Raw genomic sequence first — 22,245 nt, 5'->3', positions numbered from 1 at the left:
ATCTCTCAATACAGAGCTCCTCAGTCACTAACTCCCCTATATGCACAGCATTTAACCGTCTTAGTCCAATTTCAGATGATTTTGTTATCCCATTGGGTTCATTGTTAGGAGAATGTGCTATTTGTGTAAAAGCTGTTTGTGTGCTCTCTGCATTGCTGGTGGTCCTCCCGGTTGTTCTCCCAGTGTAGAATATCACATCACAAACAGCCCCACCCCTTACCCTTCACTCCCTGCTGCCGCCTTTCCTAAATCCACATCGAGGCTGCATGGCCAAAATGGAGAGTACATGGGATATGGATATGAATGGCTGGACTAACTGTTCTTTAGTTTAATAGTGAAGGATTAAGGCAATTCAGACTGATAAACAAAGAAAAGGCTGTGGCAGCTTTTTAATTGTGCTGTTTGATTAATGGCAGCTGCGTTAGACCAGGCATTTTAGGAGACAACACAATTAAAAGTGATGTAAAGCATTGACTACTGATTAGTTCCATGTGGAGGGCTGAGAATTTGATTTGACCAGAACACATTTTCATTTGTAATAGATTAAGGGAAGTCCTGTCTTCCCCCTCTTCTAAAGACGAACAGGTCCACAGAATCTTGTGTTCTTACTGTACCGGCTTTCTCTTTGAGAAAATAAAATGACAATTCCGAGAGAAAATTTGAAGTAAGTAAAGATTGGGGTTTTTGTATCTGGCAAAGCTCCAAACTTTAATCAGGCTGACGACTTCAAAGGCCTTGCTGCCGGCCTTTCTATTTTCACATTCCAATACATTCCACTGGCCGTGTTCCTCCTTTCATAAATCCAGAGAAACTGATTCATCTGCCAAGCCTAGCTGAGTTTTATTGGGCCATTCCCAGGGTTTGTCATTTTAAGCAACTTGCAATAACTTCACCACAAAGCCATGAAAACGTCTCACTTTGATCCCCAAATGAGAGAACATTATCCAGCTAATGGAGCAATTACAAAAAGTATCCTCAATGATTACTTAATGACATAGCATGATGTATGCTACCTACATCATACTATATTTCATGAATACCGTTAGTCCTGATCTTCTGTGGGCACATCAGAATCAGTCTCTATAGATGGATCTGGCTGACCTCTACAAGAATGTTTCTCAACCTTGAGTAAGATCTTGATTAGTAGCTTTTATAACATTTACCATTCAATATTTATCCTATTAGTCTGTGACTTGTATTGTTTTCAAAGAGCAATAGATTATTATGTAGTTGATCAATTGTTTTTAGGGCTGTCAGAGTTAATCAGTTCATCAGTTAATCAGTTAACTTTGTGTCGTTTTAGTGCACCATTTAGTTTTTGTGTGATTATTTGCATTGTCTGAAAGTACATGGAAACTTCCAAAATACATAATATATACAGCTAAAATCTACAATGTCATGTAGAAACAAGTTGACATTGAGGTTAAAGAAAGTGTGCATTTTAAATGTACCTGATTTTGCTAACCATTACTTTAGACAAAATTAAGACATTAATATTCTTGTAATATTTTTTTTCTGAAAAATCTTTAAATTACACCTCACTTTGAGCAAATTCTGACAATGCGATTAATCGCGATTAATCACAGCAAATTCTGCGAATAACTCAATAAAATATTTTAATCATTTGACAGCTCTAATGCTTGCTTTATGTCAGAGATGAATTGCAGTCATCTTTTTCCTACATTGAGGAAAGAAGAAAGAGTCATTACAAAGTCTATTAGAGGAGTTAGTAACCAAATAATGCTCTTATAAGACAAGCTCTGAAGAGTTCATGGAACTGTACAATGTTCTGAGGGATAATTACCTTATATAATTATGCCAGTGTAACTCATCATGATCCTTATGTCAAAATGTGAGAACGTATTCATATTCACACACTCACACCTGCTCTCCCTTGTATGAGCAAAATGTTGATCTGAATACCAAAAAAATACTACATTTATAATACCCCATTACTATTTTCCTGACTTGTGTAGCAGCAGAATAATTTCAGCTGTTGTGTTGAGAGATCCGTTGTTTTCCTGAGAGCTGCGGTCTGGGGGAATGAGTCTAACCAAAAGCGGTTCAGGTACTGAATACAAACAGAGAGGAAAAGACGAAGCGCAAGGATTTACTCCGCCCAAAATCTGTCCGCATGAGATAAGCCAGTTTTTGTATGGAACTCTAAGAGAGAGTGTTGAATTACCTGAGGCTTATTTGATCTAATAGAAGTTTCGTAATGTTTACTCTGTTACAAATATACTGATATAAGTGGATGCACATGGCATTCTGGCAACTTTGAGAAAAACAACTTAGTTGTGCCTGTTGTTCACACTCGTATCTGCCCTCTCATTGGCTAGGATGGTCCCACCTGAGCTCACCTACCTTCAATCATAGTGGACTTGTATTTCCATTGTTAGAGCGAGTGGTCACTTGGCTATCTTGTCAATATAATAGAAAATCTTTGATACAAAACAACAACAAACAGATCATACCCTCCTACCTCAGCAGATATAACCTCCTGTGGTTCTATTTCCTGGGTCAAGGGTCATACTACTGTAGATAGTATAGCTTAGCCAATATCCACCAGCTGAAAGGTTGGGGGCGGCTGCCTCCAAACCCCTCGCTTTATTGTTATTGTCATCCCACCCAGAACAGTGTTGAAGAGGCTTAGGGGGGTGCTTTCTAGGGAAATGGAGCTGACCTGGCTATCTTCTGGGTATTATAGTGGTGTTGCGCTTCTCACGGCAAACTGAAGCCGATTTGTGCCCAGTGATTATGGCCAATCACATGCTCTGGAAGCTGGCGGAGGCGAGGGGAGTAGGGCAGTGGAGGGACAAAGGACAGTCTCACTGGTCTTTGTAGGGTAGGGAGAGAGAGAGAGAGAGCCTCTCTCAGCAGTTCAGGGTTCAGCTAAGCAACCTGAGAGAGACCCTTGTTTTAGAAGGTAGCACATCACTCAGCACAGTTTAGGTTGAAATCAGCGAGTGTTTCCATGTAAGGGGAGAGAAGACAGTGGTGTCTGACTGGGGGAACAATCAGCTCTTTCTCAGTCTGTTCAATTCATTCCCAACCTAGGGGTGGAAACAACGTAAGACTTCAATGAGTTCTAGCATGCCAAAACAGGTTTTACCTGACAATTTATAATAAATCATGGTTACAGTTGTGATCAAAACAGATTGTTGCAAGCTGGGGAAATCTGGCAAACCAACTCTGAAATTCTCTCCAAAGCCAGGAGTTGTAATGTTTTGCAGTGTGATATGAGAAAACCCCATAGACACTGAGTCATTGGATTTCTCTTTGTATGGTAATCAGACATGACTCATAATCAGTTTTTGTTTCTGTTTAGCTAATATAATACATCATGAATAAATATGGCTGGGTGGGCCGTCACATCTAAGATCATCAATGCATCTACATACTTTATTCCCTGAAGGAACTATGTTTGGAGTATGTGTTGAAGTGTAAATTGAGCACACCCTGTCATTGTCAGTGCACGTGTCTGATTTTCGCCATGCCCTGTCATTTTGTTTTTGTCTGAACATAAGACATCAAGCTTGCTTCACATCACACAGATGAATGATAGCTCACCGGCGATGACACACAAAAAGCTGACCTCTAAAACTATACTGTGACTAAGCAGACTGTTCTGCGCAATCTGTGTCTTTGCTGTCTGTATGGCTCAGTGGAGGGCGGGTTGAGGGCTGCGGGCTGAGTTTGTCTGGGTGTCGGAGGCAGGGTTTACTCATCATGACCGCTGCTGCTGCTAGTATGTGGGCCTTCCCCATCATGTCATTACTGGCTGCTTGGAGTTTAGTGGGCCTGCCAGCTCTGTCCCTCAACGCTCGGGACACTAAGCAGATTTGTTTTCACATGGACAGGCACACTCGCCTGTCACGGGCGGACTGAGTTCTGCTCCATCCTACACCCACTTGGAGTATTCCTCCCACTACTATGTCATGTCATCATCACCTGTTTTGCGACAGAGGTAGAATGAGGTGGCAAAATAGGAGGTAGAATGACAGAGTTGTGACGTGGGCATTTATTTGATTTGTGATTTACAGGCAGACATAAGAGAGCTAAGAGGCAGCATACCTCCCCTCTGAGAGCGTGACTGTGACCTGTGGCTTGAGAAACATAAAGAGTTGCCAGTAAACTGAGGGGGTCAGAGTTGTGGTGAAATCTACTGGGGTCGGCCATGTCGTTAAATGAAATGACTTTTTACTCTTTTTTGTCCGTCTTTTTCAGGTTTTTTGTTTTGCCTACGCTACAACAAACATTCAAGAGTTTGTTGAATAGAACCACCTCCCCTCTTATCACACTCTGTGAGTCTGTGATGCCAAGTTTGTTGGAACGGACCATGTCTACATTCACAGTCCCTCTCTCGACTGATAATTTCCAGTCTACTTGCCAAACAAGATAAAACCCTTTAACCACATATCCGTGATGCTCAAAAAAGAAAGTCTTGATTATTGTGCTGCTCCTGCTTTATCTGTTGACAGACTCAGGTAGTCACTCAGCACGCTGGCCACAGCAGCTCCAGGGGTGATGATGATGTCTTTAATTTCCAACATACCGCACCCCCTGTAGCTTTCCAAAATGTTTCGAGCAGGCAGGGTTATTTTCCACACTGGGGAGAGATGGTCTGCCTTTGGCCTGGAATCTACAGGTATGGACCTGACTCAGTGTTCTTACACAGTGAGAGAAAGAGAGACAGAGAGAGGCAGAGAGAGAGAGAGACAGAGAGAGGTCTGCCGGGTTGGCTTAGAGCTGTTGGCAGTCAGCAGAGTGCGTCCAACCAGACTGCTCAATGCAAAATTACAGACTTGGCTGGAGGGGCTCTGGATATAATTTCCCTGCTATGGATGCTGTCCAAGACTGTGATTAAAGAGCATATGAGCTCTGATTAATATGATCATCTTGGTGATGACAGAGGTATTTCTATAATAAATAGATGTTTATGATGCCAACCCTCAGTGATCATATGTTCCCCCGATTGTGGTGGTTTCATTTGGCATTTGTATATTCGCCGTGCCGATGCCAAACTTAAGATTTATTCACCGCTGATCAGGAAATGAGGATGCGGGGTTAAGGCAGTCTAAGACAGGCAGAGCTGCCTTTCTAGGAAGGCATAGATACGTGGCCATAATAATATCCGTGCCTCGGGATTCCGACACAAGCTAGCCCCATCACCCTCCAAACACACTGCATTTTATGAATTCTCTCTCATTTCAATCCCCATATGGCTCGGCTGTCCAATCAAGGCTTTAGATGCATTCGCCGGGGGCCTGGGGCTGTGCTTTGACATTTAATAGAAGCGACGAGGAGGTGGAGGGCCTTGTGGCTGGTTAGCAGCGGATCCTGTAAATGTCCACAGTCACAGTCAGACCTACTCTTAGGAACATTCTGCCGTGTGCGCCGCTGCTGTAATCTGCCTCTGTGCCTTTTCAATCCAGAACCTTTGTTTTATTAAGATAAACGATAAAGCCACTCTGTATGCAAACACATAGACTTTCTCTGCTTAGGCCTGTTGGTGTATTTGAAAAGACATGCCTTGCAGCTGCCTGCAGCAGAAAGGTCATTGAGGCAGGCGATAAGCATATCCAGGTGTGTACATTACTACATTACCACCTGTCCCACTACTTTCATTTCTCATCAGTTGTTTCATCACCTGATTCCCTGTGATATTCAGTGTGCTGAGCAGGACTTAAATATCATCATTAGAATACGACTCACAATAAGGGATTTGGACGAGCAGGGCCGTGGCATATTTTTCTGCCGTGAATTCCATGGATCTGGCCCTGTACGTCTTCCAGGGAGGTTCTGTTCTGTACTCCGACTGGGATTTACACTAAGTGAGTTCAGATGGAAAACGGACTGGAACAAAAACTAGATTAATTTACAAAGCCACGGAGATCTCACTCTGTTTTTTACCTTTCATGTATTTCCGACGACCGCCCCTAAAACAGGTTGGTGTTTAGCATCGTTTACATTCTTCTCCTCCCACATCCAGGCATGCTGTTTATTGTCAGTCAAATTTGGATTGCCAACATAAGTCAACAAAAAGCCTTATTTGGCAGCAAGTAAAATGTATTGCATTAAATTGTCCTCTTGTATACCCCTTGGTGTGAGCAGCAGAGGATTTGACAGAAATGCGGAGCTGAATTACACATTTTATGATGCTGTTATTGCATGTAAAGAAGCCAAATTTGACTTCATGTGTGAATGCAAGGTCTTTGTGTTGTGTTGTGTTTTGTATTGTAGTATTTAGGGCAGGTACAATACCAGTATTGCAATATTGCAAAATTATTTGGTCCTTTAAAACCTGCTGTGTGTAAAATATTGTGTGCTATAGCTTGGAAAATACATACATGTGACTCTGGATGACAACATAATGTTTGTTTCCAACATTACGGTTGTTTTCCTAAAGAAGTAGGAATCCGCTTCGTGTTTTGTTTCCTTGCTAACAAGTATCGTGATACTGGTATCGTCCCGGCCCTAATAGTACATGGACCATTGTTTACTCCCTAATAGTACATGGACCATTGTTTACTCCCTAATAGTACATGGACCATTGTTTACTCCCTAATAGTACATGGACCATTGTTTACTCCCTAATAGTACATGGACCGTTGTTTACTCCCTAATAGTACATGGACCATTGTTTACTCCCTAATAGTACATGGACCATTGTTTACTCCCTAATAGTACATGGACCGTTGTTTACTCCCTAATAGTACATGGACCATTGTTTACTCCCTAATAGTACATGGACCATTGTTTACTCCCTAATAGTACATGGACCATTGTTTACTCCCTAATAGTACATGGACCATTGTTTATTCCATATGTTACAGCATCTTTCTTTTTCTTGGTTCATACATTTATTCACATTTATGTACATTTAAGTAATTTAGCAGAGTCTCTCATCCAGAGCGACTTACAGTAGTGAGTGGATACATTTTTGTACTTTTTTCCCCATACTTGTCCCCCGTGGGAATGAAACCCACAACCCTAGCATTTCAAGCGCCATGCGCATCCAACTGAGCCACACGGGACCTTATTATTGGCTGTGGTTCATTAGCCTAGTTGACTATTATAGCCAGGGAAATGTCCTTATGAAGACAGAATTATTTGGGCCCCCGGCCTTGAAAACAAAACATTGACTTATCTTTCTCAGACCATTAATGCGTACTATTTAACTGGCACCCAAGAAGACATTTAGGCTATCGTTCTTCTATTTACATCATCATGATCCTGAAGTTGATGATACAATTTTCCATTTACCTTGAAACATATCATTATAATTGTTTAATATTGTTGTGTCTCAGTGGGCCACTAGGCTATAAATAGGAGCTAAGTGCAATGGTCTGGTCACTCTGAGGAAGACATCAGCTTGACATCGAAACATCAGTCACCTGTCCGCATTCTGTACAATGGATTAAAGTGAGCAATAAGAAATCAATCTCTGCCTTTTTTTGTTGCGTCCTTCTTTTTACCTGGAATAAGTCCTTTTGGATTTTTTTCTTGGTAAGCCAGTCTCTTGATGACACATTGTTTCTCTCTTATAAATCACTCTCATTTTAATAATTTATTTATTTTTTATTTTATCTGACCTTTATTTAACTAGGCAAGTCAGTTAAGAAGGGCAAAAAGACCTCCTGCCAAAAGGCGAAAGGCCTCCTGTGGGGACGGGGGCAGGGATAAAAAATAAAATATATATATAAATATAGGACAAAACACACATCACGACAAAAGAGACAACACAATACTACATAAAGAGAGACTTTAGACAATAACATAGCAAGGCAGCAACACATGACAACAACATGGTGGTAAACACAACATGGTAGCAGCACAAAACATGGTACCAACATTATTGGACACAGACAACAGCACAAAGGACAAGAAGGCAGAAACAACAATACATCACACAAAGCAGCCACAACTGTCAGTAAGAGTGTCCATGATTGAGTCTTTGAAGAGATTGAGATAAAACTGTCCAGTTTGAGTGTTTTTTGCAGCTCATTCCAGTCGCTAGCTGCAGCGAACTGATGATGGGGATAAGAATGATCGGTAGTGAAACTCCAGGTAGGACATGATTCCATTCATGCTTTACATGAGGGTAGAGGACAAATATCTCCATGACAACCAAGCAGCCCCAGCTACTCTCCTGTCCTCTTGGAGGAATCGGGGTGTGTGTCTCAGAGCTGCTGATGATAGGCTGCCAGCCCTGTTAGCCCTGCTTCCTAATTTGGCCACTGACACCGAGCAGCAGAGTGTATTTTCAGTAAGTGGGGTCCCTGCTGCCTAAACAATTATGTAACAAAGCTGACCAGTGATTTCTGCATCTGTTACACAACTATTTGGAGATTAGAACGGAGTTCACACAGCATGGGACGACCATTGAGGGGCAGGTTTGAACGGATCGGACTCCCTGTCAGCTCGCGATGGAGGGGCAATGATGCGCACGGCACATTATGTGTCCATGTCAGTGAGTATGAATATTAAAAGGGTCTGGAGCAATTTTCCCGCTGACCCTCACACTCACGGCACAGTTCACCACAAGACTATAGTTATTTTGTTATGGTGGGTGACACAGGAAACCTGCTGAAACGCATTGAATTTAATTCATTTGCGGACATAAAATTGGCCAATCGAGAAGTTATTCATCATTGATTCAAATTTTGGTCAGAAAGCTTTTATTAGATGGTTTAAAGATGTAGACACAGTATACCATTGTTACATGATATTTAAAAATAGTCACTTCAAGATAACATAGAGTACATGATAGATGGCGATACATAGTTTTGAAGCCCATAAATATCTCACTGTTGATCCAGGGGAGTACAAATTAATATACGTTGGGCTAGGTTTTCTAAAAGGTCTTTGAGTGGGAAAATAATGGTATGGAATTGTCATCTTGATGGCAGTACTGAAGTGTCAGATATGTATTAATCATTGCCCATCAGTTGCGGAGCTGTCAGTTCGCTGATGTAATATGAAAGAGCCAAACTCCTCTAAATCAGTTTCTGCTAATTACTTTGAAGCAGAGGCCACTTTGACCTCCCTGAATGCCCGGCAAAGGTGCCCCTAGTCCAGCATTGTCATTATACAGGTAGTGGTCCAACTAGCTAGCTAGTCTCTTGCTAACTCTATTTTGAAGCACACCACATCAAGGGTAATTTGATAAGGGTATTTATATAAGGATATTTTCATAAGGGTATTTTATGAGGGTATTTCATAAGGGTATTTATATAAGGCTATTTATATAAAGGTATTTTTATAAGGGTAATTATATAAGGGTATTTTTATAAGGGTATTTTTATAAGGGGAATTATATAAGGGTATTTATATAAGGGTATTTATATAAGGGTATTTTTTATAAGGGTAATTATTTAAGGATATTTATGTAAGAGTATTTTTATGAGGGTATTTTATAAGGGTATTTATATAAGGCTATTTATATAAGGGTATTTTTATAAGGGTAATTATATAAGTGTATTTTTATAAGGGTCATTTTATAAGGGTAATTATATAAGGGTAATTATATAAGGGTATTTTATAAGGGTATTTATATAAGGGTATTTTTTATAAGGGTAATTATATAAGGATATTTATATAAGGGTATTTTTATAAGGGTATTTTTATAAGGGTAATTATATAAGGGTATTTATATAATGGTATTTTTTATAAGGGTAATTATTTAAGGATATTTATGTAAGCATATTTTTATAAGGGTATTTATATAAGGGTATTTATATAAGGTATATAAGGGTATGTATCTAAGGGTATTTATATAAGGGTATTTATATAAGGGTATTTATATAAGGGTATTTATATAAGGGTATTTTTATTAGGGTATTTTTTATAAGGGTAATTATATAAGTGTATTTTATAAGGGTATTTCTATAAGGGTATTTTATAAGGGTATTTTTATAAGGGTGATTATATAAGGGTATTTTTACAGACACTCATTTATACGTAGCACTCACACTGAATTTGAATCAGGGTAACTATAGAGATGATCAAATGAAATATAACTCACAGATGAATAAAGACATTCTAGCTTTGGCTTATTATCTATATTTAATGACTTGTTTGAAAAGAGAAGGAGATTGCCAAGTGCTGGGAGTGAAAGGAGAGAACCCTGGTTCTGCTGTAGGTGCTGAGCAGAGCTTGGGAATTTCTCTGTTACAAAGGACTCCACTCAGCGATGTCATCCACATGAAAGCTGAAGCCTTGATCCCTCTACAAAATGAAAGCGTTACTTAACGGGGCTGAACAATTTACGTCTGCTGTGGTCGCTCTCACCATCTCCCTCCCCAAACTCTAAGCGGAGGTGACAAAGCTGTGAGCGGCGGTGGCTGGGAAGGCACATTTCCGTGTGTGGCTTGTCGCGGCAGGCAGTGGAGCGGGCGGATGAAGGACGCACACCAGTGCAGATCGAGGCCCACTAGCCAATCCCGACAGCTCCCCTCACATTCATCAAGGGCTGGGCCAATCATTGTCTGAGGTTTTTATTTTCTGAGTCACTGAGCCTCTACTGCTTGCTCTGAACACAAAAGGTGAATTCTCCTTCTGTCTTCTTTTCCATGACTGCTCCCAGAGTGATTGAAGAACCTTCACTATTAAGCTAGTAGACCCAGTCTGCTGTTTCCAGCCCAGGCAAGACTACACTGTCTCACAGCCAGTTAGGCTATAGCTGGAAACCTAGTTATAACAATGAGGGAGTACACCCACCTCTTACACACACACACACACACACACACACACACACACACACACACCAGCTCTACTTCCCTTCGTCCACTGCTTCAACATCCCTCTCTCTCCTGGGCACCGCCAACATTTAATACGAGGGAGTTTTTCTCTCCTATGTGAGTCACAATGTCAAATGGGAATTATTGGGGATTATGTCATAGCTCATTAGCGTCAACCCTGGGACCATACTGTCGCCGATCTTGATGTTTTCATAGAGGTTCCCAATCTATTAAAGTTGAGATCCTTAAGTGGGCCATAAATATCAAACTTGTGGTCATGACAGAATGAAATCTAGAGGACAGACCAAAAACAACGTACTGTGTGTAAAACATGTCTGAGGTGGTTCCTGTCTGTGTGACATCACACCCGTTTCCTTAGGCTAATATTTATATCATAGGCTAAGCCAATGTATGTTATCTGCAGATGTTTCAAGTGTTGAAATTACCTTGTTGTTATTAGATTTCCTGTCTACTGTGCAGAGCCTGTTAGATGCAGCAATCTCCCACTCATTTTCTATTTAAATGCTGTTAAGTAACCATAGCTTTTAAGATAGTATACGTCATCTAGTACACTCAGTCAATAATGTGGGCGTAAGATACTCAAGCTTGACTTCAGTAGTTTGGTAATTAAAAGCAGAGTAGTTTATAGAGGAGCAGAAAGAAAGGAGTTTCTATAATGAACTGACATTTTCTCTGCCACTACTTCCGCCACTGTAGACTTACCCAGAACCAACCGGAGTGAAAGAGAAGCGGATATTAAAATCTTCCAGCGTAATGTATTCATAAAGGTATTCAAATGCAGCGCATGAGAGAGAGTGGGCTTCCGGATGAGTTAGCTTTACAGGGGGAGGTGTTGGGGGTCTCTAATACATTCTCTAATATTGTAGACTGAGTGATTGCACAAACGCTTTCCCCCAAACAGTCACTTTGAGACAGGCATAACAATTAATAAATGTTCTGGTACACTAAGCCCCTCGGGTTTGTTAAAAGTCTTGTGGCTGACTGGGTTCTGGTCCCTATAATGTTTAGTACGTCATTAATGGCTGTCACAGGGTGCTGCCTGAGTAATCCACAGGGGAGGAATAGAACCGTTTAAAGGAACATGCCATGTCCGTATTAATAACCAACCCCGCTCCCTCACTCATTCTCACCCCTCAAACATTTGAGATGCTTCAAGGCCACTGCTACTACCTTCCTTTTTTAAATGACTGTTGGAGAATTCACTTTTTTCTCTCCTGTGGAACAGATCTGAAAATAGTGTGCATTGATCTAATGATGATACCTAGTGAAAACAAAACATTGCAGATGTTTGTCACCTGTGCTTGAGTTAGGGAGGGAGGGAGGGAGGGGTGAAGTGGAGGAGTGAAGTTTGTTTGGGCTGCTGGGTGACTGACAGAGTCCTAGCAGAAGGCCCAAGGCTGGAGGGGGGTAAATGGGGACGATCTAATGATTAGGCCTGCCTGTGGATGTGTCCCAAATGCCACCCTATTCCCTACATAGTGCACTACTTTTGAACAGGGCCCATAAGTGCCCAAAAGTATTGCACTATATAGGGCAGGGTTTCCCAACTGGCGGCCCGAGAAAGAGAGCGAGAGAGAGAGAGAGAGAGAGAGAGAGAGAGAGAGAGAGAGAGAGAGAGAGAAGAGAGAGAGGCTCACAACTGTCAAAATCTTCATTCAATTTCCAAACAGTCGATGGAGCCAAGCGACTGACAGTAAAGTGTAAAAGGATTGAAAGGAACACACGCTAGAGGTGTCTTGACGCAGTTCTAAACTCAAACCAGAACATCCATCGATCAGGAGAGGGGCGGTTGTCTGTACTTATTAAAGGACCAGTCACAGGACAGGGTGCAGAGAACAGGCATCCAAGATGGCCCAAGTTAAGCTGCCTAACCTTTTGTTGTGGAAACTTAATCGTCCCAGGAACTGCGAGGCCATTGTGAAAAATATATATTGTTACCGTGTTTTGGTTGGATTGGTAGGATTATACGTGACATATCAAAACAGGGAGTTTGTGACAGGGTCTCTGGTGTCGTGTGCGTTACTGTCAGGAATGCAGATGAGCCCTAACAAGGTTTAAATCCAGCAGCAGTCATTAGTGGGGAGATCATCTTAAAACAAATCTGGGGTCAGGCCCTGTTGGGGCCCAACAGCTCCGAGAGCCCCTCTTCCGCTGGGTGACTAAACAGCATGACACATAGAGACATCAGCACTTTATCCGCTCTGAGCTCCAACTTCAACCTTCCTTCCCACACAATCAGGGCTCACCCTCCTCCTTCCTATGGGAAATCCCTTTGCCTGCTTATTTCATATACATTCTCATAGGATATTGGATCATTATTATTTATTTATTTATTACATTTATAAAACTCTTTTCATTATACAGAATCATCTCAAAGTACATACAATAATAAATAAAGAGAAAACAAGTGGAGACAGCTAGACGTTAAGAACCCAGCTGACACTACCAGGGAGAAGGACACCAAGGAGCACAGATATCAACAGAAAGCCTTCCTAAAGAGAAAGGTCTTTAGGCCCGTTTTAAAGGAGCCCAGAGTCTGTGGTGCCTTCAGGTGGTCCGGGAGGGCAAGCTGAAAGCTGAAAGGATATACTCTACTGTATATTCATAACTTCAAGTTCAATGAGTATTTTCCATTTTCTGTGGAAGTTCTGGAGTTAAACCTTATGTGTCGTAATTTGTGATTCTGAGAAAATTAAAGCATTGTTTCATTCAAAACCTAACTGGCCTTGAGGCATGACTGTGTGTGGTTGATACAGTAGATGGAAGTAAGAGTATCATACACCACTCTGTCCATCTTCCAGCTCACACCAGCAATGAGCAATGCACGCCCCATCTGCACAAAGATTTGAATTCATTACCTTGAGTTTATTATCTTTGTTACAAAAATCTGCCTATGTTTACTTCCTCTTGCTTAACAATGGATATTCAAACATGTGGGAGAATTTAAATATTCAGAACTGTTACAATGTACAATTACAAGCTTAACTTCACAGCTCTTCACACCCAGTGCAGGAACAAGACACTTTAATTGTGCTGTAGAAGGGAAAAAAGAGACTAACTTTCAGAGGTTATGCTCAGTGCAACAGATAATTACTCTGCTATAAACCAGGTGTCGTGAGGTTACAGGTGCATTTCACTAAAAGGATTTTTGAATGCATCTGTCAGAGAATAAGTGCTGCCGGTTCGACCGCCATCTCACTGGAATTTATTTGACTTAATTATAATATACAGTATAATAATATATGCCATTTAGTAGATGCTTTTATCCAAAGCGACTTACAATCATGTATGCATACATTTTACATATGGGTGGTCCTGGGAATCAAACCCACTACCGTAGCGTTACAAGTGCCATGCTCTACCAACTGAGCTACAAAGGACCACATGTATTCAGAATCCACATGTTGAAGTTTTACACTGGCTGGGATAATGCTATCTTATGCTGTTTGCACTGTAATTAAGAGGTGTAAACATTTAGGAGCAGCCGTGTGAATAGAGAGTGTGTGTGTGTGTGTGTGTGTGTGTGTGTGTGTGTGTGTGTGTGTGTGTGTGTGTGTGTGTGTGTGTGTGTGTGTGTGTGTGTGTGTGTGTGTATATTTGTGTGCGTGCGTGCGTTTCATGAGTTTGAGAAAAAAATACACATTTAAACATGCAACCAAGTGCATGGAGAAAAAGTTGATAAAAAAACTATGTGCGCTGAGTGGGTTTGCCCATCACTTATTGACACGTCTTGTTCCAACAGCTCCCTCCCAAGTCAGTGAGGTCATCAGGGAGAGAGTTCAGCAGCGAAGCGTCCAGCTCTCCTGGCAGGAGCCTGAGCAGCCCAACGGAGTCATCACTGAATATGAGATTAAGTACTACGAAAAAGTGAGTGTGTTTGAGAGAGAGAGAGAGAAAGAGAGAGAGAGTGTGTGTGTTGCCTGTCCGTGTGTGTGTGTGTGTGTGTGTGTGTGTGTGTGTGTGTGTGTGTGTGTGTGTGTGTGTGTGTGTGTGTGTGTGTGTGTGTGTGTGTGTGTGTGTGTGTGTGTGTGTGTATGTATCTGTGTGTGATTGTGTTACAGCTTTGAACACAGACAACTCTGGCTCTCCCAAACCCTACCCCCCCCCATCCCCTCCCTATCTCTCTCCTCTCCTTTTTAGTTTCATTTTGCCTACTCTTCACTTCACATTCTATCTGCATGCCGTTGCGAGTGGGATCGGCAGGATTCTGCGAGGAGATCCTTTGTCCCATAATTGCAATAATGAATGAGACGCTCATAAGATTTTAATCAGTCCCTGGTTCTTCACAGCCACCCACACACACATACCAGGCAGCACACACTTTATCATGCTACTCTGCCATCATTAACAATCTGTTTCTGTATCTTCCCTCTCTCCTTTCCCCCCTTCACCCCCTTCACCCCCTTCACCCCCTCATATATAATATAACCTCAGCTCCCGTGTGCCCTAAGTCTGAGCAGATGAGCAAGGTAGCGATGGGGTTGAGGAGGTTGAGAAGATTGGGTTTAACACAACAAATCAAAGGGCTAGATTCCATGACTCCTGATGTTCCAGGCCCTGTTGGCCATGGCCTCTCAGGCTGCCAGGAATCAGTCTCCTGTGTCACGTACTGTGGCTATAGTCTGCCCAGCTGTAAAATTGGAAGCAAGCATGACTTCACTCCTAACAGGCTTTGGCATTCCATTTGGGTTTTTTGCCGAGCAAATCATTTACAGATCAACAACAAAAGACACAGTACACGCAGTCTGTAAATTGTAAACGGATTCTGAGCCTGACATCACAGCTTTTTTTCTTCCTATTGGTTTGAAATAGTCTACACAGAGAGTCATTATTTAACCCCAGATAGGGGTCTCCTCCAAATAGTTCATTAATAAATCTTCTGAAATCATATAAAAACACCAGACAAACTGAGGCATTCAAAGATTTACAGACACATTCTGGCTGTATCTTGGTGTCTCTGATTGTCAATTCATACATCATCTAGACATACTGGTGTCTACTGTCTACGGTTGCAAATTGACAGGATGATTATAACACAAATCCTGTTTGTTCCTCTCTATAGGACCAGAAGGATCGTATCTACTCCACAGTGAAGTCCAGATCCACGTCAGCCACAGTGAACAATCTGAAGCCCAGCACAGCCTACGTGTTTCAGATCCGAGCCTTCACCACGGCCGGATACGGCACCTACGGCCCCCGGCTGGAGGTCACTACCAAGGAGGAGGCCTCAGGTACCAGCAGAACACATGCACAGGCAGAGATGATTAGTGTGTAGACCTTCATCAAAATGCCACTGATCTCATAGCTCCATTTATCCCATTTAGAAATATGGTTGAGTATCGTCCACAAGGAGCAGTAGGTCCCAACTAAAGTGCCAGGGCTCAGAAATCATTACTCTCCTCTCTCGCTGGTGTTTATATAGCAACTGAAGTGACTTGATTTAAAATGCATGAATTCTCCCAGTCATACACCATGTGCACTGACAGTCTAAAGTGCCTTAGCACCATTCTTTTGAGCAATTGGTGGTTTGTCAATGCAAACAGTCTAACAGTGTAATCGGCTCTGAACGGGAGACAATCCAAACCGAATGTGTCATTGTTTCAAATGAAGGGCACCAGCATTACCATCTGGGACTGTTAAGCCCACTTTCTGAAACAGTGGAGCCGTGCATGCAGAGGGCCCAGAAATAGAACTAGCCTTCCGTGTCTCTGTGGTAAAGGGTGAGAAGGGGGTTATCAGTCTCCATGCTCGCTACTCATTGGTTCTATTATGTCCTGTATGTGCTGAATGTTCACACTGTGTGCCCTTTGTCTGTGTGTGTTTGTTTGTGTGTGTGTGCGCTTGCATGTGTATCCCTCTCCAAGCATCCACCATTGTCTCCAGCGAGCAGAACCCCGTCATCATCATCGCGGTGGTGGCCGTGGCGGGAACCATCATCCTGGTCTTCATGGTGTTTGGCTTCATCATTGGGAGAAGGTACGCTCTCGCGGGCCCCATTGACTCTCCACTGCTGTGAGTCTCTGCTTGTCAGTTAGCCTTTCTGTCACTCACAGGACTCCATAGCCGTGGAGTCAGTCCACCACACACCACAGGCACCCATCATCTATGGCATGCTGTGCTAATGGATTGTGATGCATCATTTTCCAGTCCTCACACTGTGAAGAACAACTGACTCGCTTTTTTGCATGTTTATTTTTTGTAATGAATCCATTATAGAGACAAAGGTACTCTAAAATTAAAGCTTTTGTCTCCTCTTTGTGCGTGTGTGTGCGTGTGTGAGTGTGTGTTCGTGCGTGCCGATGTGTGCCTGCACGTGTGTTACGTCGTTGGTGTTAAACAGTAATACACTCATGACACTGCCTGTAGCCGTCTCCTCCCAGATCAACCCTCCTGTGTGTCAGTCACCACCCTGCTCTCCTCCATTGGTCCCTCATTTCCATGTGGATAGCATTTCATCACAGCATGCCTTACATGGGGGTAGAGCCATACACGTGTGATTTCTAAATCCATTTGACATTAATCTGCATGTCAATCATCACTCCATCATCAGTTCAGTTTGTTAGCAAACCATATTGTACAGTGCTATAGAACAACCATGTACAACGAATTACCTGCCCGAGGGTGCATTCAATACATCAATGTTACACATATAACAAGGACTGCTAAACAGTCTTTTACAGAGTATATACACTGCTCAAAAAAATAAAGGGAACACTTAAACAACACAATGTTACTCCAAGTCAATCACACTTCTGTGAAATCAAACTGTCCACTTAGGAAGCAACACTGATTGACAATAAATTTCACATGCTGTTGTGCAAATGGAATAGACAACAGGTGGAAATTATAGGCAATTAGCAAGACACCCCCAATTAAGGAGTGGTTCTGCAGGTGGGGACCACAGACCACTTCTCAGTTCCTATGCTTCCTGGCTGATGTTTTGGTCACTTTTGAATGCTGGCGGTGCTTTCACTTTAGTGGTAGCATGAGATGGAGTCTACAACCCACACAAGTGGCTCAGGTAGTGCAGCTCATCCAGGATGGCACATCAATGCGAGCTGTGGCAAGAAGGTTTGCTGTGTCTGTCAGCGTAGTGTCCAGAGCATGGAGGCGCTACCAGGAGACAGGCCAGTACATCAGGAGATGTGGAGGAGGCCGTAGGAGGGCAACAACCCAGCAGCAGGACCGCTACCTCCACCTTTGTGCAAGGAGGAGCAGGAGAAGCACTGCCAGAGCCCTGCAAAATGACCTCCAGCAGGCCATAAATGTGCATGTGTCTGCTCAAACGGTCAGAAACAGACTCCATGAGGGTGGTATGAGGGCCCGACGTCCACAGGTGGGGGTTGTGCTTACAGCCCAACACCGTGTAGGACGTTTGGCATTTGCCAGAGAACACCAAGATTGGCAAATTCGCCACAAGCGCCCTGTGCTCTTCACAGATGAAAGCAGGTTCACACTGAGCACGTGACAGACGTGACAGAGTCTGGAGATGCCATGGAGAACGTTCTGCTGCCTGCAACATCCTCCAGCATGACCGGTTTGGCGGTGGGTCAGTCATGGTGTGGGGTGGCATTTCTTTGGGGGGCCGCACAGCCCTCCATGTGCTCGCAAGAGGTAGCCTGACTGCCATTAGGTATCGAGATGAGCTCCTCAGACCCCTTGTGAGACCATATGCTGGTGCGGTTGGCCCTGGGTTCCTCCTAATGCAAGACAATGCTAGACCTCATGTGGCTGGAGTGTGTCAGCAGTTCCTGCAAGAGGAAGGCATTGATGCTATGGACTGGCCCGCCCGTTCCCCAGAACTGAATACAATTGAGCACATCTGGGACATCATGTCTCGCTCCATCCACCAACGCCACATTGCACCACAGACTGTCCAGGAGTTGGCGGATGCTTTAGTCCAGGTCTGGGAGGAGATCCCGCCACCTCATCAGGAGCATGCCCAGGCGTTGTAGGGAGGTCATACAGGCACGTGGAGGCCACACACACTACTGGGCCTCATTTTGACTTGTTTTAAGGACATTACATCAAAGTTGGATCAGCCTGTAGTGTGGTTTTCCACTTTAATTTTGAGTGTGACTCCAAATCCAGACCTCCATGGGTTGATAAATTGGATTTCCATTGATTATTTTTGTGTGATTTTGTTGTCAGCACATTCAACTATGTAAAGAAAAAAGTATTTAATAAGATTATTTATTTCATTCAGATCTAGGATGTGTTGTTTAAGTGTTCCCTTTATTTTTTTGAGCAGTAGATATGGAATACCAGAGGTGGGTACTTTAGTTCAACATCAGCAGCCAAACAGTGTTCCCCTGCTTCTCAGCTGTATCTGTACCTGCAGCATTGTGGCGCTGCATTAAGATTCTAGTAAAACAGACAGGTCTTCTGCCTCGGCCCGATCAAGTGATTGTGTGTTCCTCCGCCTCTCTCCCTGACAGGCACTGTGGCTACAGCAAGGCAGACCAGGAAGGAGACGAGGAGCTGTATTTTCAATGTGAGTCCCTTCTTTCCTCATCAGCTCACACACACATTGAAACATCTCACTTACAGCATGCCTGTCGCCTCACAGGAAGTGGGTCCAACAACAAGGCCCCCAACTGAGTTTAAAAGTAATTGGCTAAGGTGTATGTAAACTTCTGACTTCAACAAAGTTTACATACATCTTAGCTAAATACATTTAAACTCAGTTTTTCAAAATTACTGACATTTAATCCTAGTAAAAAATCCCTGTCTTAGGTCAGTTAGAATCACCACTTTATTTTAAGAATGTGAAATGTCAGAATAATAGTAGAGAGAATTATTTATTTCAGCTTTTATTTCTTTCATTACATTCCCAGTGGGTCAGAAGTTTACATATACTCAATTCGTATTTGGTAGCATTGCCTTTAAATTGTTTAACTTGGGTCAAACGTTTTGGGTAGCCTTCCCACAATAAGTTGAGTGAATTTTGGCCCATTCCTCCTGACAGAGTTGGTGTAACTGAGTCAGGTATGTAGGCCTCCTTGCTCGCACACACTTTTTCAGTTCTGCCCACACATTTTCTATGGGATTGAGGTCAGGGCTTTGTGATGGTCACTCCAATACTGTGACTTTGTTGTCCTTAAGCCATTTTGCCACAACTTTGGAAGTATGCTTGGGGTTGTCGATTTGGAAGACCCATTTGCGACCAAGCTTTAACTTCCTGACTGATGTCTTGAGATATTGCTTTAATATATCCACATAATTTTCCTCCCTCATGATGCCATCTATTTTGTGAAGTGCACCAGTCCCTCCTGCAGCAAAGCACCCCCACAACATGATGCTGCCACCCCCGTGCTTCACAGTTGGGATGGTGTTCTTCGGCTTGCAAGCTTCACCCTTTTTCCTCCAAACATAACGATGGTCATTATGGCCAAACTGTTCTATTTTTGTTTCATCAGACCAGAGGACATTTCTCAAAAAAGTACGATCTTTGTCCCCATGTGCAGTTGCAAACTGTAGTCTGGCTTTTTTGATGACGGTTTTGGAGCAATGGCTTCTTCCTTGCTGAGCGGCCTTTCAGGTTATGTCGATATAGGACTCGTTTACTGTGGATATAGATACTTTTGTACCTGTTTCCTCCAGCATCTTCACAAGGTCCTTTGCAAGGTCCATTGTTCTGGAATTGATTTGCACTTTTCGCACCAAAGTACTTTCATCTCTAGGAAAAATAATGCGTCTCCTTCCTAAGCGGTATAGCGGCTGCGTGGTCCCATGGTGTTTATACTTGAGTACTATTATTTGAACAGATGAATGTGGTACCTTCAGGCGTTTGGAAATTGCTCCCAAGGAAGAACCAGCCTTGTGGAGGTCTACAATTTTTTTCTGAGGTCTTGGCTGATTTCTTTTGATTTTCCCATGATGTCAAGCAAAGAGGCACTGAGTTTGAAGGTAGGCCTTGAAATACATCCACAGGTACACCTCCAATTGACTCAAGCTTCTAAATCCATGACATCGTTTTCTGGAATTTTCCAAGCTGTTTAAAGGCACAGTCAACTTAGTGTATGTAAACTTCTGACCCACTGGAATTGTGATACAGTGAATTATAAGTGAAATAATCTGTCTGTTAACAATTGTTGGAAAAATTACTTGTGTCATGCACAAAGTCCTAACCGACTTGCCAAAACTATAGTTTGTTAACAAGAAATTTGTGGAGTGGTTGAAAAACTAGTTTTAATGACTCCGACCTAAGTGCATGTAAACTTACGACTTCAACTGTAGCATCTGGTTGGTATTTGATAGACACATCTATTGAGATGAGGACACGAGGCCTAGCTCCAAACTGCAAACACATAAATATGAGAGTTGTCAGAGACAGTGATCCAGGGCAGAGCTGAAAGAGAGAATTCTTCATAAACAATGTAAAGGCCCAACTTTTCAGCCACTTTGGTAGGATAGGAGGATGCTGTCGACCTCCTGGTGGTACTCGGAGTAGAGATGTAGAGATGTACACACATATTTGCTCTATCCCAAGGTTCCTCTTCTAGGCTCCTTTAACCAATACACACACACACACACACACACACACACACACACACACACACACACACACACACACACACACACACACACACACACACACACACACACACACACACACACACACACACACACACCACCCCATCCTAACGATGCCCCTAGAGATGCAGCCACAGACATCTTCCCAAGCGAAGCCCAAATGATCTGCTGCTGTAGGCAAACTGCTGATTGTGAAACAAAGGTTCAAGGTGTCACATGGGCACAGTGGTAGAAAGAGGGCTGTGCTGGCGTTTCGCGATCCTCGGCTGATAAGTACCTGACAGATCAAGCTGCAGGAAGGCACAGGTCCTTCAGCTAAAAACACTGGGAGATGGAAACGCAAACAAGAGCGCTCCGCTGTGTGTTGTTGGGCCTAATAGAGGGACTGCCAGGGTGACAGAAGCCAGATAGTGCGTGAATTCAACATGTAGGCCCAATTTGTCCGCTGTCTAGTGCCGGAAGTCATGGTAAGATGTCTCCCTATCAGATCGAGTGACAGCTTGGATGGACAAAGCAATTATAGGATGGATTGGAGGGGAATATCAGCTGCCATCGCTGGAGCTCCTCGCTGGAACACAATGTGTTTGTGTTTATGTTACTGGATAGGCCAACATGGCTTTCCAGGATGTATGCAGAGGATATTACAAAAAAGTATTTATTTCTGTTTGTCATTATTGAGTCTGGAGCTGATTAGTAATTTAATGATGGTGTTTGGTGTCTCTGTTTTCCATGTTTCTGTCTGTACTGTGTTTTCGCTGTGTGTTACTCTTCCACTATGTGCATCTCATTAAATAGCTTGTGGTTTTGAAGCTGGCAGGTTATGTTCTAATTAGGTATAATTTGATATGAACAAATTAGGTCAGTGGAACACGCTCATGTACTATACCCGTGTAATTTATTAGTGTGGTGTTATATACATGGGAAGAACTACACCGCGTCTTTCTCA

General features: G+C 42.8%; 1 protein-coding gene across 4 annotated transcripts in view; it reads left to right on the top strand.

The window, feature by feature from the left end:
- The window catches only part of LOC106571329 (ephrin type-A receptor 7), a 74,797-nt gene that overhangs the window by 40,478 nt on the left and 12,074 nt on the right, over positions 1-22,245 (top strand). For 2 of the 4 annotated variants that reach the window (XM_014144271.2, XM_014144270.2), the window contains exons 6-9: positions 14,506-14,630; positions 15,826-15,994; positions 16,628-16,739; positions 19,202-19,257. In XM_014144271.2, the coding sequence (XP_013999746.1) occupies positions 14,506-14,630; positions 15,826-15,994; positions 16,628-16,739; positions 19,202-19,257 (462 nt within the window). Of the gene's footprint in view, positions 1-14,505; positions 14,631-15,825; positions 15,995-16,627; positions 16,776-19,201; positions 19,258-22,245 lie in introns of all 4 variants that reach the window. The other 2 variants (XM_045695640.1, XM_045695639.1) reach the window with 1 other exon arrangement.

The sequence above is a fragment of the Salmo salar genome, chromosome ssa15 (assembly GCF_905237065.1).
Source record: "Salmo salar chromosome ssa15, Ssal_v3.1, whole genome shotgun sequence".
Lineage (NCBI taxonomy): Eukaryota > Metazoa > Chordata > Actinopteri > Salmoniformes > Salmonidae > Salmo > Salmo salar.
Note: the sequence above shows the minus strand (reverse complement) of the source record. Positions and strands in the feature narration are given on the sequence as shown.